The following is a 16242-nucleotide window of genomic DNA, read 5'->3' as shown; positions in this document are numbered from 1 at the left end:
CAACCCTTTCTGGCATCATTTAGTAACTTTCAGCAAAGACTTAGCCCAGTAAGAAAGAAAGACCCTTTGTGAAGGATGCATCATCCATAGTTGAATAAGGAAGTTAAGGATAGTATCAAATTGAAAGAAACACTGCAGAATTCTGCAAAGATGAGTTGTAGGTCAGAAGATTGGCCAGATTTTTAAAAACTATCAAAGAATGGCAAAAAAAACTATTTAAAGAGGGATGAATTAGCAAGAAATACAAAACAGATGGTAAGAATTTGTACAAGTATTTAAATTGAAAAAGGATTGCGCTGGACCTCCAGAGTGAGAGTCTGGAGAATCACTAATGGAAAACAAAGAAATGGCAGTGCTCAACTTGTATTTTGTGCCCGGCTTCACTGTAAAAGACTGAGAAAACATCCCAAAGATACTTGAAAATCAAAAGGTGAAAAAGAGAGAGAAACTTAAAACAATCACCATCACTAGGGAAAAGGTGTTGGGAAGACTATTAGACCTAAAGGCTGACAAGTCCCCAGGTCCAGGTGGCCTGTATCCAAGGTTCTTAAAAGAGGTGGCTGCAGAGATCGAGGCCTAAGTGGATGCCTTCCAGGGGAGGGGCTCAGGGGAAGGTGGTGATTCGAGGACCAGACTTCCTCTTGAGGTTTCTAGACTTTTCCCTCTGGGTTGCTGATATCCTGCATGGTCCAGTGAAGACAGGTAGGCGGGAAGGAATGCTATGACTGTGCTGGACTGGTTTTAATTATGTCACCGGGACATTTGAATCTGTCAGCTGAGGGCAGGCAGACGAATCAGCTGCCAGCCCGCCAGAAGAGTCGGTGAGAAACTTAGCTGTGCTCAATTAGTGAGGTTCCAAGTGCAGAATCTGGCCCAGGATCCTGCCACTCTGGTTGGTGAGACAGGTGGCATTGGAGCCGTGCGCCACTGAACTTTGTCTCAAAATGAAAGAATTCCACTCATTGGAACTGAAACTCATTGGAAGTCAAAACAACTGTCAAAAGTGTCAAAATGAAGGTGGAATCTTATCAGAATTCGGCAAATGTCAGGCTCAGACATAAAACTGGCAAGTAATTCTTCAGTTGTACAGACCCGTTTTCTCATGGAATCCTGAGCCTCTTTGCCAAAAAAAAGAGCGATTGGGGTTTACGCTATTACTGTGGCAGGGCAGGTCCTCATAGAGCAGCGAATCAACTTCAAAGAGATTGGGCACTCCAATCAGCACTGCAGCTGGCTCCCAGCTCCCATCATGGAGGTATGGTGGCTCTCTCTACGCAACCCCCCCCCCCCACCCCCACCCCCCACTCTCACCCAGTCCCACCATTCTTCACTGGCAAATCCCCTTTACCCCAGACATTTAACACCGACGAACCCCCCCACCCAATATTTATTGCCAGCAAACCTACACTCTGACATTCATCGCCAGCATCCCCCTCTCAGTGTCTGTTTTCCCCCCGCCTAGCACACACTAACGTACCTCCCCCAACATGGGACTAAGGTCTGTCCCTGGCACTGCCCCACCACAGGTTGACATTGCCAGGTTGACACTGCCGGCCTGGCAGTGCCAAACTGGCTGTGCAAACCTGTGCTGGGGCAGTGCCACCGGGCATGTCCCTCTACCCCCTGAGGACTATACATACCTCTGTACCTCCAGAAGGAACCTGTCAACTTCCTCATGCCTGGCCAAACCTGTTGTAAACTGCACCAATGTGTCGGGGAAAATCAAAGAACAAAGAACAAAGAACAAAGAAATGTACAGCACAGGAACAGGCCCTTCGGCCCTCCAAGCCCGTGCCGACCATACTGCCCGACTAAACTACAATCTTCTACACTTCCTGGGTCCGTATCCTTCTATTCCCATCCTATTCATATATTTGTCAAGATGCCCCTTAAATGTCCCTATCGTCCCTGCCTCCACTACCTCCTCCGGTAGTGAGTTCCAGGCACCCACTACCCTCTGCGTAAAAAACTTGCCTCGTACATCTACTCTAAACTTTGCCCCTCTCACCTTAAACCTATGCCCCCTAGTAATTGACCCCTCTACCCTGGGGAAAAGCCTCTGACTATCCACTCTGTCTATGCCCCTCATAATTTTGTATACCTCTATCAGGTCTCCCCTCAACCTCCTTCGTTCCAGTGAGAACAAACCGAGTTTATTCAATCGCTCCTCATAGCTTATGCCCTCCATACCAGGCAACATTCTGGTAAATCTCTTCTGCACCCTCTCTAAAGCCTCCACATCCTTCTGGTAGTGTGGCGACCAGAATTGAACACTATACTCCAAGTGTGGCCTAACTAAGGTTCTATACAGCTGCAACATGACTTGCCAATTCTTATACTCAATGCCCCGGCCAATGAAGGCAAGCATGCCGTATGCCTTCTTGACTACCTTCTCCACCTGTGTAGCCCCTTTCAGTGATCTGTGGACCTGTACTCCTAGATCTCTTTGACTTTCAATACTCTTGAGGGTTCTACCATTCACTGTATATTCCCTACCTGCATTAGCCCTTCCAAAATGCATTACCTCACATTTGTCCAGGTTAAACTCCATCTGCCATCTCTCCGCCCAAGTCTCCAGACAATCTAAATCCTGCTGTATCCTCAGACAGTCCTCATCGCTATCCGCAATTCCACCAACCTTTGTGTCGTCTGCAAACTTACTAATCAGACCAGTTACATTTTCCTCCAAATCATTTATATATACTACAAAGAGCAAAGGTCCCAGCACTGATCCCTGTGGAACACCACTGGTCACAGCCCTCCAATTAGAAAAGCATCCCTCCATTGCTACCCTCTGCCTTCTATGGCCTAGCCAGTTCTGTATCCACCTTGCCAGTTCACCCCTGATCCCGTGTGACTTCACCTTTTGTACTAGTCTACCATGAGGGACCTTGTCAAAGGCCTTACTGAAGTCCATATAGACAACATCTACTGCCCTACCTGCATCAATCATCTTAGTGACCTCCTCGAAAAACTCTATCAAGTTAGTGAGACACGACCTCCCCTTCACAAAACCGTGCTGCCTCTCACTAATACGTCCATTTGCTTCCAAATGGGAGTAGATCCTGTCTCGAAGAATTCTCTCCAGTAATTTCCCTACCACTGAAGTAAGGCTCACCGGCCTGTAGTTCCCGGGATTATCCCTGCCACCCTTCTTAAACAGAGGAACAACATTGGCTATTCTCCAGTCCTCCGGGACATCCCCTGAAGACAGCGAGGATCCAAAGATTTCTGTCAAGGCCTCAGCAATTTCCTCTCCAGCCTCCTTCAGTATTCTGGGGTAGATCCCATCCGGCCCTGGGGACTTATCTACCTTAATATTTTTTAAGACACCCAACACCTCGTCTTTTTGGATCACAATGTGACCCAGGCTATCTACACCCCCTTCTCCAGACTCAACATCTACCAATTCCTTCTCTTTGGTGAATACTGATGCAAAGTATTCATTTAGTACCTCGCCCATTTCCTCTGGCTCCACACATAGATTCCCTTGCCTATCCTTCAGTGGGCCAACCCTTTCCCTGGCTACCCTCTTACTTTTTATGTAAGTGTAAAAAGCCTTGGGATTTTCCTTAACCCTATTTGCCAATGCCTTTTCATGACCCCTTCTAGCCCTCCTGACTCCTTGCTTAAGTTCCTTCCTACTTTCCTTATATGCCACACAGGCTTCGTCTGTTCCCAGCCTTTTAGCCCTGACAAATGCCTCCTTTTTCTTTTTGACGAGGCCTACAATATCACTCGTCATCCAAGGATCCCGAAAATTGCCGTATTTATCTTTCTTCCTCACAGGAACATGCCTGTCCTGTATTCCTTTCAACTGACACTTGAAAGCCTCCCACATGTCAGATGTTGATTTGCCCTCAAACATCCGCCCCCAATCTATGTTCTTCAGTTCCCGCCTAATATTGTTATAATTAGCCTTCCCCCAATTTAGCACATTCATCCTCGGACCACTCTTATCCTTGTCCACCAGTACTTTAAAACTTACTGAATTGTGGTCACTGTTACCGAAATGCTCCCCTACTGAAACATCTACCACCTGGCCGGGCTCATTCCCCAATACCAGGTCCAGTACCGCCCCTTCCCTAGTTGGACTGTTTACATATTGTTTTAAGAAGCCCTCCTGGATGCTCCTTACAAACTCTGCCCCGTCTAAGCCCCTGGCACTAAGTGAGTCCCAGTCAATATTGGGGAAGTTGAAGTCTCCCATCACCACAACCCTGTTGTTTTTACTCTTTTCCAAAATCTGTCTACCTATCTGCTCCTCTATCTCCCGCTGGCTGTTGGGAGGCCTGTAGTATACCCCCAACATTGTGACTGCACCCTTCTTATTCCTGATCTCTACCCATATAGCCTCACTGCCCTCTGAGGTGTCCTCTCGCTGTATAGCTGTGATACTCTCCTGAACAAGTAGCGCAACTCCGCCTCCCCTTTTACATCCCCCTCTATCCCGCCTGAAACATCTAAATCCTGGAACGTTTAGCTGCCAATCCTGCCCTTCCCTCAACCAGGTCTCTGTAATGGCAACAACATCATAGTTCCAAGTAGTAATCCAAGCTCTAAGTTCATCTGCCTTACCCGTAATGCTCCTTGCATTAAAACATATGCACTTCAGGCCACCAGACCCGCTGTGTTCAGCAACTTCTCCCCGTCTGCGCTGCCTCAGAGCCACACTGTCCCTATTCCCTAGTTCTCCCTCAATGCTCTCACCTTCTGACCTATTGCTCCCGTGCGATCATGCAACGCTATCTCTCTAATGGGATATCTTCCACCCAAGCTGCCAATTCTTCGGATCCAAGTGCAGGCTCAAGATCCCAGCTGACGTTTCAAAGAGTGCTGTCAAGGCATTTTAAACTCCTGCCCTTTAACTCACTGGAAAGTTTGTCTGGAGTATTCACAAAAATAATTGCTTGCGATTTTACTTTGTTTGTTGACATAAGCCTGAGGGTTACCTTTACTGGAATAATGGTGCATGACTGGTTTCACAAGGGTTCATTATCACAATTGGTTGCCTGCCATTTCACAGTTTGAATGACAGCTGCAAGTAGTTATGGACTCTTTGAAATGGGGCTATGAATTACAATGCTTGTTTTTATAGGAATCATTCAATTGGATGAAACGTTTGTTGTTATGAGGAATAGTCGAAGGAAAGTAAATGTAGTAACTGGGTTTTCAAGAACGAGAATTTAAAAAAATACATACACGAGCAACTTTATCTTTAATTGCGCATGAGTCTTGAGATTTGTCCATGTTGGATAATGGGTGAGTTGGTAAGGTAGATGTAAAGGAAATGGGTTGGGGGGAAGGCATGGATTAACATGAAAGGGCACTAAGCTGACATAAGGGCTATTGGGGCTGCATGGGGCTATATGCTGGCATAGGGTATGATGGGCCATAGTGAATGGTCAGAGAGGCATGGGTTGGTATGGATGGAGCATGGGGAGTGTGCTGGGTGGTGTGAGGGCTAGTTGATGTTTCCCTTGTTTATTTTCAGACTTTGATACAGTGCCAGAGCACCGGGGCAAACCTTTCACCCAACCAGCTTTCATACCCTGTATCCTCCACACTTCTTCTGTGGTTTCCTGGACTGACCCCCAGGGAATCCCGCCATCCTGGAATGAAAATCTGACCTTCCAGGCCACTTTCGCCTGAGTCGGGTTTGCCGGGCCAGAAAATGTCCCAACTCTGCGCTCCCAACCCAGGAATGAAAATCCAGACCATTGCCATGTTAGAAACCTTTAATAATTGACACGCACAACACCCTCCATCATTCCCCCAGTTAAAGCTGAAAGTGAATGGGCTCAAGGTGGGTTGCATTTGGTTTGAAAGTTTTTAACTTCCCAACTGTCTGTTTTTCGTGGTTGGAAGTGCACCACAGACACTGTCTGTAGAGTTGTTTCCAGTTCCCTTTCTGCACAGCCTGGCCCCCTTTAAGATTCCCATGGGATTGCACATGTGTGCATCTTAAAGGGAGCATTGGTTGGACACAGACTGTCCATCCCTGCATGGTACATCCTGAATTGCTGCACAGCCTGCGCATCTGAGGGGAAATATTGCTGGTAAGGTGAGTACTTATTGCCTAATGACATTGAGAAGGTGGTGGTGGGCCTTTTTCTTGATTTCTGAACAGCTGTGTAGTACTTTGATACAAATGAGTTGCTTACTGGACCACTTCAGCAAGCGCAGTTAACCCTCATTGCTATTGGCACCCGAGCTACATTTAGGCCAGACCAGATAAGGAGGACAAATTTCTTCCTCTGAAGCACATTAATAAACCAGTAGAGTTTTGATAGCACTCTAAAAGCATGAAATCAGACAACTTTGTTGACCACTTTTACTAGCTAGTTATTTACAGATTCTAGTGAACTGTATTCAAGTTCTCAAATTGGGAGGATTTCAACTCCGGTCCTCTATATTACTAATCGAATTTCACGTAAATAGATCTCAATTAACTGACCTCAGAGTCAGATTCAAACTCATGAAATGGTCTGAGGTCAGTCATGAAGTGAGAAACAACTCACAATCAGCAGTGAAGTTGAGGGCCTGGCCTTGGCACTATTATCCGGATGAGAGTGCAATGGATTTCCAGCACTAGTAAAGCAGTTGAGCATGCAGTTAAATGTCAGGCAATTTTGTGGGCGTTTTCTTTCAACAAACAGTCGTCTCTGCATTGTCATGCAGAACAAGTCTAATGTAAATGTGTACAGATACATCACTGGGGTCAAAGTCCTGCAGCAATTACATTCAGCAGGTAAAGGTCAGTCAGATTTTGTAACTCCTAAAATTACCGATTGGGATCACACAGCTGTCAGTATTGTAATACTTCTCATCAACAGAACTGTTGAGGCTTATATTTGTTCTGTTATTGTTTTCCTGGTGAAGCCATTTTCACCTGCACCAGGAAAATACATACTGAAAATATCATGATCTATCTTTGTGCATTTTTATTTGTGTGCTCACATGATTTTTTTTTAAACCTAATATACTTGTGTAAAATATGTTGTTTACTCTCAAGTTAGCTTCTTCTGAAGTTGTGATTAATCTTGGCTTTGTCATCAGGTGCTCCAGGAATGGTGAAGAATATCAAGGTGATGGATTCCACCAATTCTAGCATCTCTCTAGCCTGGGAAAAACCAGATTCAGGCGATGAGCCTCAGGGATATATCTTAGAGATGAGGGCTGAAGATGCTAAAGAATGGACAAAGTGCAGTAAGATACCAATTACCAGCACCAATTACACTGTGGGGGGCCTGCAGGAACGAGGCAAGTACTTCTTCAGAATCAGAGCTGTAAATGAAGGAGGTGTAGGAGAACCAACAGAGCTCAACAAAGGTGTCTATGCCATGCCGCCTCCAGGTAATGTCCTTTTTCCAATATCTTCAGAGAACTGGTTTCAAAGGTGCATGAACAATAATTTCAAATTGTTTTGAGAGTCCATGGTGCTTTTTTAAAATTCTTTTTTTTTAGAAATATTTTTATTCAAATGTTTACATATTATCAACAACCCCCCCCCCCCCCCTTACAGAAGAAAGAAAAACAAAGAACACATAAATAAATATCGTACAACTACATCACAAATTCCCCCAATATACAAACCCCCCATTAAGCAATAATAAACACAGTAGGAAACACAAAGTACACATCCCCCCTCCTCCCATCCCCCCTCTGGGTTGCTGCTGCTGCTGACCAGCTCCTAACACTCCGCTAGAAGGTCTAGGAACGGTTGCCACCGCCTGAAGAACCCTTGCACAGACCCCCTCAAGGCAAATTTTAACCTCTCTAATTTAATGAACCCTGCCATGTCGCTGATCCAGGCTTCCACGCTCGGGGGCCTCGCATCCTTCCACTGTAGCAGAATCCTCCGCCGGGCTACCAGGGACGCAAAGGCCAGAATACCGGCCTCTTTCGCCTCCTGCACTCCCGGCTCGTCCGACACCCCAAATAGTGCGAACCCCCAGCTCAGCTTAACCTGGGTGTTCACCACCTTAGACATCGTCCTTGTAATACCCCTCCAGAACCCATCCAGCGCCGGGCACGCCCAGAACATGTGGGTGTGATTTGCTGGGCTCCCCGAGCACCTCCCACACCTGTCTTCCACCCCAAAGAACCTGCTCAGCCTCGCACCTGTCATATGCGCTCTGTGAAGAACCTTAAATTGTATCAGGCTAAGCCTGGTGTAAGAGGAGGAAGAATTAATCGGGGAGCAAACTGAAGCCTCTACCTCACCCCTGTGGCGCCTCCACTGCCCCCAAATTTTCAAAGTTGCCGCCACCACCGGACTCGTGGTGTACCTAGTCGGCGGGGACGGCAGCGGTGCTGTCACCAGTGCTCCCAGACTCGTGCCCACACAGGATGCCATCTCCAGCCTCTTCCACGCCGCCCCCTTCCCCTCCATTACCCACTTGCGTATCATCGCCACATTGCAGCCCAGTAATACCCACACAGATTAGGTAACACTAACCCTCCTCTGTCCCTACTCCGCTCCAGAAACACCCTTCTCACCCTCGGGGTCTTTTTCGCCCACACAAATCCCATGATGCTCCTACTGACCCGCTTAAAAAAGGCCTTAGGGATCAGGATGGGGAGGCACTGGAATATAAAAAGGAACCTCTGGAGCACCGCCATCTTCACCGACTGTACCCTACCCGCCAAGGAGAGTGGCAGCATATCCCACAATTTAAACTCCTCCTCCATCTGCTCTACCAGCCTCGTCAAGTTGAGCTTGTGTAGCGCCCCACCAGCTCCTGGCCACCTGGATCCCCAGATACCGAAAACTCCTTTCCGCCCTCTTCAGTGGAAGCTTGTCTATCCCCCTTCCCTGGTCCCCTGGGTGTACCACGAAGAGCTCACTCTTCCCCATGTTGAGCTTATACCCAGAAAAGTCCCCAAACTCCCTGAGGATCCGCATCACCTCCGGCATCATCCCCACTGGGTCCGCCACATACAGTAACAGGTCATCGACATACAACGAACCCCACCCCCCCCGGGACCAGCCACCTCCAGTTCCTGGACTCCCTTAGAGCCATAGCCAAAGGCTCAATTGCCAATGCAAGTAGCAAGGGGGATAGGGGGCACCCCTGCCTCGTCCCCCGGTACAGCCAAAAGTATTACGACCTCCTCCGATTCCTGGCCACACTCGCCACCGGGGCTTCGTAAAGTAGCCTACCCCAACTAATAAACCCCTCCCCGGACCCAAACCTCCTCAACACTTCCCAGAGGTACCCCCACTCCACCCTATCGAAGGCCTTCTCCGCGTCCATCACCGCCACTATCTCTGCCTCCCCCTCCACTGTAGGCATCATGATTACGTTAAGGAGCCTCCGCACATTTGTATTCAGCTGCCTTCCCTGAACAAAACTCGTCTGGTCCTCGTGAATCACCCCCGGGACACAGTCCTCAGTTCTGGTAGCCAACACCTTCGCTAACAGCTTCGCATCCACGTTGAGGAGAGAGATTGGCCTATACGACCCACACTTCAAGATCAGCAAGATCAGCGCCCTCGACATCGTCGGGGGTAGGGCCTCCTCCGCCCTCGCCTCATTGAAAGTCCTCGCTAATAGAGGGCCCAGCAGGTCCATGTACTTCCGGTAAAATTCCACCGGGAACCCACCTGGCCCTGGTGCCTTCCCCGCCTGCATACTCCCCAGCCCCTGAGTCAGCTCCTCCAGCCCTACCGGTGCCCCAAGCCCAGCCACCTGCTCCTCCTCCACCCTCGGGAACCTCAGTCGATCCAAAAATCGACGCATCCCCCCCCCTCCTCCGTCGGGGGCTCAGACCTATACAGCCCCTCATAAAAGTCTCTAAATACCCCATTTATTGCCACCGCACTCCGCACCGTGTTCCCCCCTTTGTCCCTAACTCCCCCAATCTCCCTCGCTGCCTCCCGCGTCCGAAGCTGGTGTGCCAACATCCGGCTAGCCTTCACCCCGTACTCATACACCGCCCCTTGCGCTTTCCTCCACTGCACCTCTGCCTTCTTGGTGGTCAACAGGTCGAACTCGGCCTAGAGGCTTCGTCGCTCCTTGAGTAGTCCCTCCTCGGGGACCTCTGCATACCTCCTATCCACCCTTAAAATCTCCCCCACCAATCTCTCCCTCTCTCTCCTCTCCTTCTTCTCCTTGAGGGCCCTAATGGAGATTAGCTCTCCCCTAATCACTGCCTTCAGCGCCTCCCAGACCACCCCCACCTGGACCTCCCCATTATCGTTAACCTCCAGATAGCTTTCAATGCACCCCCAGATCTGCCCGCTCACCTCCTCATCCGCCAGCAAGCCCACATCCAGGCGCCACAGTGGGCGCTGGTCCCTCTCCTCCCCTAGCTCCAGCTCCACCCAATGCGGGGCATGGTCTGGGATGGCTATGGCCGAATTCTCCGTGCCCTCCACCCTCGGAATTAGTGCCCTGCTCATAACGAAGAAGTCTATCCTGGGAGTAGGCTCTATGGGTGTGGGAAAAAAAAGAAAATTCACTGGCCCCCGGCCTGACAAACCTCCATGGGTCCACTCCTCCCATCTGGTCCATAAACCCCATCAGCACCTTGGCCGCCGGCCTCTTACCCGTCCTGGACCTCCCGTACTCTCCATTCCCCCCAGCGGCAGACCCCTGCCCCGACTCTCTCTCCGAGCTCCTGCTCACCTTTGGCCAATGCAGCAACAACCCAGCCCCCCCCCCCCCCCCAAGCTAGGTCCCCCCCTAGCTGCGTTGCTCCCCCCATAGCACTCCCGTAAGTCAGCTGACTCCTGCTGACCCCGGCCTCTCCCGCCACTCCATCGAACCCCCAGTGTGGTAGTCTCCCCCCCACTCCCTCCTCTCCAACACCGCCCCCCCCCCCCCCCCCGTGCCCTGCCCCCTTCCTACCGTAGCGCGGGAAAAAGCCCACGCTTTTCATCAGACCAGCCCCGCCCTCTCTGGCGCATCTCTCTTTTGTGGCCTGATCCCAGCTCCCCCATCTCGGGCCTCCCATCTCCCCTCCCTGCCAACGGGGCCCCGTCCTTCCAACCACCGACGTCCACACTCTCACAAAACCCCCCCTTCGAACCAATTCACACTACCCCACCCAACACCCAAGGAAACAATACAGAACAGAACATCCCCCAAAGCACAGTAACCACAGTAGCCCCCCCCGTGACCTCCCCTCACAACCGACCCTCAGTCCGTGTCCAACATTTAGGCCTGAATAAAGGTCCACGCCTCCTCCGGCATCTCAAAGTAATGGTGCCGCTCCTTAAACGTGACCCACAGTCGCGCCGGCTGCAGCATCCCGAATTTCAACCCCTTCCGATGCAGAACCGCCTTAGCCCGATTGTACCCGGCCCTCTTCTTGGCCACCTCCGTGCTCCAGTCCTGGTATATACAGACCTCTGCATTCTCCCACTTGCTGCTCCGCTCCTTTTTTGCCCCTCTTAGGACACACTCCCTGTCCACCAAGCGGTGGAACCGCACCAGTACCGCCCACAGCGGCTTGTTAGACTTGGGCCTTCTCGCCAGGACTCGGTGGGCCCCATCCAGCTCCAGGGGCCTCGGGAAGGCACCCGCGCCCATCAACGTGTTCAGCATCGTGACCACATATGCTCCAGCATCCAACCCCTCCACTCTCTCCGGGAGACCCAGAATCTGCAGATTCTTCCTCCTCGACCGATTCTCCATGTCCTCGAACTTCTCCTGCCATTTCTTATGCAGCGCCTCGTGCGCCTCTACCTTCACCGCCAGGCCCAATATCTCGTCCTCATTCTCCGAGGCCTTCTGCCGCACCTCCCGGATCGCCGCCCCTTGGGCCTTCTGGGTCTCGACCAGCTTGTCGATCGAAGCCTTCATCAGCTCCAGCAGCTCTGCTTTCAATTCCGTGAAGCAGCACTTGAGAAACTCCTGCTGCTCTTGCGCCCACTGCGCCCACGCTACCTGGTCTCCACTCGCCGCCATCTTGGCTTTCCTCCCTCGGACTTTTCGCTGCACCAGAATTACTTTTTTCACTGCTCCACTCCTGGTACAATCCATACAGTGCCAGGAAAATCATACTGTCACCTTCCCACACTGGGAACCGTCGAACAAATGTCGCTGGGGCCCCTCAAAAGAGCCCAAAAGTCCGTTCCTGCGGGAGCTGCCGAACGTGCGACTTAGCTCAGCATAGCCGCAACCGGAAGTTCGCTTTTTAAAAATTAATTCAAGGGATGTGGGCTCCACTGCTTCAGCCAGCATTTATTGCCCATCCCCAATTGCAATTGAGAAGGTGGCGGCGATCTGCCTCCTTGAACTGCTGCAGTCCATGAAATGTAGATAGACCCATAGGGAGCGAGTTCCAGGATTATGACCTGGTGACACTGAAGGAACAGCGATAATTTCCAAGTCAGGATAGTGAGTGGCTTGGGGAAGAACTTTCAGTTGGTAATGTTCCCATGTGTCTACTGCTCTGTCCTTCTAGATGGTAGTGGTCTTGAGTTTGGAAGGTGTTGTCCAAGTAACCTTGGTGAGTTCCTGCAGCGCATCTTGCAGATGGTACACACCACTACTACTGTTTGTCAGTGGTGGAGGGAGTGAATGTTGTGGATGGAATGCCAATCAGATGGACTGCTTTGTCCTGGACGGTGTCGAGTTTCTTGAGTGTTATTGAAGCTGTGCTCATCCAGGCAAGTGGAAATTATTCCATCGTACAACTGACTTGTGCCTTATAGTTGGTGGACAAGCTTTGGGGAATCAATAGGTGAGTTACTTGGCGCAGGATTCCTGGTCATTGACCTTCTCTTGTAGCCACAGAGACTAATCCAGTTCAGTTTCTGGTCAATTGGGTGTGTGGTAATCAGCAGAGTTTTCATTGCCTATGTTTGACCTAAGGCCATACGACTTCACGCGGGCTGGAACAGATGTTAAGGTCTTCCAGGGAAACTTCCTCCCAACTACGCTTCAATTCTCCCAGTTCTCAACACTTGAGGAAAACCTCGACCAGCAGATATATGTGCTCCCTCTCCGGGGACACATTCGTAACCATGGAGGAGAGGCACACAGGCAACCAGATTGACGTAGCAATCTGTTGACGTCCAACTTGGTCAGGCCCAGACCAGATCAATGAGGCCATTCTCTGACTTTCACACTCGCAACGAGTTCAGCATGGGCAGCATGGTAGCATTGTGGATAGCACAATTGCTTCACAGCTCCAGGGTCCCAGGTTCAATTCCGGCTTGGGTTACTGTCTGTGCGGAGTCTGCACATCCTCCCCGTGTGTGCGTGGGTTTCCTCCGGGTGCTCCGGTTTCCTCCCACAGTCCAAAGATGTGCAGGTTAGGTGGATTGGCCATGATAAATTGCCCTTAGTGTTCAAAATTACCCTTAGTGTTGGGTGGGGTTGCTGGGTTATGGGGATAGGGTGGAGGTGTTGACCTTGGGTAGGGTGCTCTTTCCAAGAGCCGGTACAGACTCGATGGGCCAAATGGCCTCCTACTGCACTGTAAATTCTATGATCTATGTAGCTTTTCTTTAATTTCAAAATTTTTTTTTAAAGTATTTTAATTACGATTTTAACATTTTATGCAAAAGAAAGAGAGCACAAATCCCACCCCGAACAAAGTTTGGACAAAGAGAAAACAAATCCCTGTGCCCCAACCCACCCCACCCCAGACCCTGCTATCCCGCCTCCCTGATGATGACAAACTCCTTGAAATACAGAATGAACGGGTACCATCTTTTCCAGAACCCTTCGATCGTGCCTCTCAAGGAGAACCTAACTTTTTTAAGGTATTGAAATTCCATTGAGTCCCCAGCCAAACTGAGGTACACGGTGGAGAAGCTGACCCCCACCCCAATAGGACCTGCCTATGAACAATCAGCAAGGCAAAGGCTAAAACATTTGTCCCCGCCCTCGTCTTCAGCTCCCGAAGGGCCGACACCTCAAATATAGCCCCTAGAGGATTGGGCTCTAAATCCATTTGAAAGATTGGCGACATGGTGTTGAAGAACGAGTCTCAAAACCTTCCCAACTCAGGGCAAGACCAAAGCATATGGACATGATTGGCTGGGCCCTTCTCACACCGCTCACACTTGTCCATCACTCCCTCAAAGATTCGGCTCATCCTTGATCTTGTTAAATATGCCCTATGCACCACCTTTAATTGAATCAACCCTAATCTCGCACACAAAGATGTGGCGTTCACCCTGCGCAATATTTCACACCACACCACTCCTCCAGTGCCATTCCCAACTCCTCCTACTACTACCTCCTCCAGCGCTACAATATCCACCTCCAGAGGAGGGTGGCATGGTAGCACAGTGGTTAACACAATTACTTCACAGCGCAGGGTCCCAGGTTTGATTCCCAGCTTGGGTCACTGTCTGCGTGGAGTCTGCACGTTCTCTCTGCATCTGCGTGGGTTTCCTCCGGGGGCTCCGGTTTCCTCCCACCAGTCCCGAAAGACATGCTGTGAGGTAATTTGGACATACTGAATTCTCCCTCTGAATATCCAAACAGGCGGCGGAATGTGGCGACTAGGGGATTTTCACAGTAACTTCATTGCAATGTTAATGTAAGCCTACTTGTGACAATTAAGATTATTATTATAGAATCCTCCCATAGATACCCCAGGTACCCATAACTATCACGTATTTACTCCCTGATCTGTCACCACCATCTCCATCTGAAACTACGCTCTCCTGTTAATCAGTATTGCTACCTCCCGGGCCCTACTGTCGAAGCCCGAGTGGAACACCTGATTTATCCAGCCCTTACAAAGCCTTACCTGGTCTTTCACCTGCAAATGGGACTCCTGCAGCAGCACCACATCAGCCCTCAAGCCCTTCAAATGGGCGAAAACTCTCGCCCACTTTACTGGCCTGACCAACCCCCGCACATTCCGCATTACTATCCAAACCAGGGGTCTCTCCCACCCCCTGCATATTGGCCCGCCATGTCCACCACGAGGGATAATTCTAACCATCCATCCGAATCCTAAAACTAGAGTCCACCCAAGATGGCACCCAGCCCTGCATTAGAAATGGGGCCAAAAATTACCTCCAGACACCGTCAGCCAACTACCCATCCCACAACCCATCCAGAAAACCCCCAACTACTTCCTCTTGAAATGGCTCCTCTCTTCAATCCCCCCACCATTCACATCTTCTTGGCAAACAGGGGCTGGTTTAGCACACTGGGCTAAATCGCTGGCTTTTAAAGCAGACCAAGGCAGGCCAGCAGCACGGTTCAATTCCCGTACCAGCCTCCCGGAACAGGCGCCGGAATGTGGCGACTAGGGGCTTTTCACAGTAACTTCATTTGAAGCCTACTTGTGACAATAAGCGATTTTCATTTCATTTCAAACTAAAACCTGCACAGGTTCAGCTGACCGCAGCCCTTCCCCCATCTCGCTCCCGTTCACCAGCCAATTCCAGTTTGCCCCCGCCCGAGCCTCCACCTCCCGCATCCACAACAAAGGCACTAAAAGTGAACACCCCAAACCACAACCATCCACATCATGTATTGAAACTCTCCCGTGTAATGATATGCAGCATCAGTGTATATAACATGTGTACATAGTCTTTGACCTCTAGGTGTCATGCAAGAGGAACAGGACACTGAAACCAGACAAAACAAGTCTTGGTCAGAGTTACAGGAGCTGTTAGTAGCATGGTTAGAAGCTCCACAGTTTGATTAATAGTTTAGTCTATCCACTGTTTATTCAACATTAAATAACTAGTCTTGAGCTAGATGTTCTGTCGTATACTGATTCATTTATTATCATGATGTGGAGATGCCGGCGTTGGACTGGGGTGAGCACAGTAAGAAGTCTTACAACACCAGGTTAAAATCCAACAGGTTTGTTTCGAATCACTAGCTTTTGGAGCACTGCTCCTTCCTCAGGTGAATCTGAGGAAGATGACCTGAGAAAGGAGCAGTGCTCCGAAAGCTACATAGTATACGAGCATAACACCCCATCCCCTAGCTCATCCTGAAACTGCCACTCTCCTTCCCTACCCCCACCTGCATACCCTCTCCAGTCCAAGACAACCCCCGGAGAGGAGACAGACAACCTACACTATGACAAAAATATCCCCCCAAAATAATTAACTTTAACAATAACTTATGCACAAAGAAATTAAAGGGCACAAACAGCAAAACATATCCATCTCATCCCAATCCCAACAGCAAAGTCCCAATGACCATCTCCATTCAGTCCCAGTCCTTTAGTCTTCATGAACGCCTCGCTGGGTAGGCCAGCCCGAAACCCATTCCACTCTTGAAAAATGCTGCCTTCGCTCTATTA

The 16242-nt window shown here is 49.9% G+C and overlaps 1 protein-coding gene across 1 annotated transcript in view; it reads left to right on the top strand.

Annotated features, from left to right (window-relative positions):
* The window catches only part of LOC140431035 (immunoglobulin superfamily member 22-like), a 181863-nt gene that overhangs the window by 138517 nt on the left and 27104 nt on the right, over window positions 1–16242 (top strand). Inside the window, exon 18 of the mRNA XM_072518935.1 lies at window positions 7060–7356. Coding sequence (XP_072375036.1) covers window positions 7060–7356 — 297 coding nt within the window. The remainder of the gene's footprint in view (window positions 1–7059; window positions 7357–16242) is intronic.

Source organism: Scyliorhinus torazame, chromosome 10, assembly GCF_047496885.1.
Source record: "Scyliorhinus torazame isolate Kashiwa2021f chromosome 10, sScyTor2.1, whole genome shotgun sequence".
Taxonomy (NCBI): domain Eukaryota; kingdom Metazoa; phylum Chordata; class Chondrichthyes; order Carcharhiniformes; family Scyliorhinidae; genus Scyliorhinus; species Scyliorhinus torazame.
The sequence above is the reverse complement of the archived record's forward strand: the minus strand, read 5'-3'. Positions and strand labels throughout refer to the sequence as shown.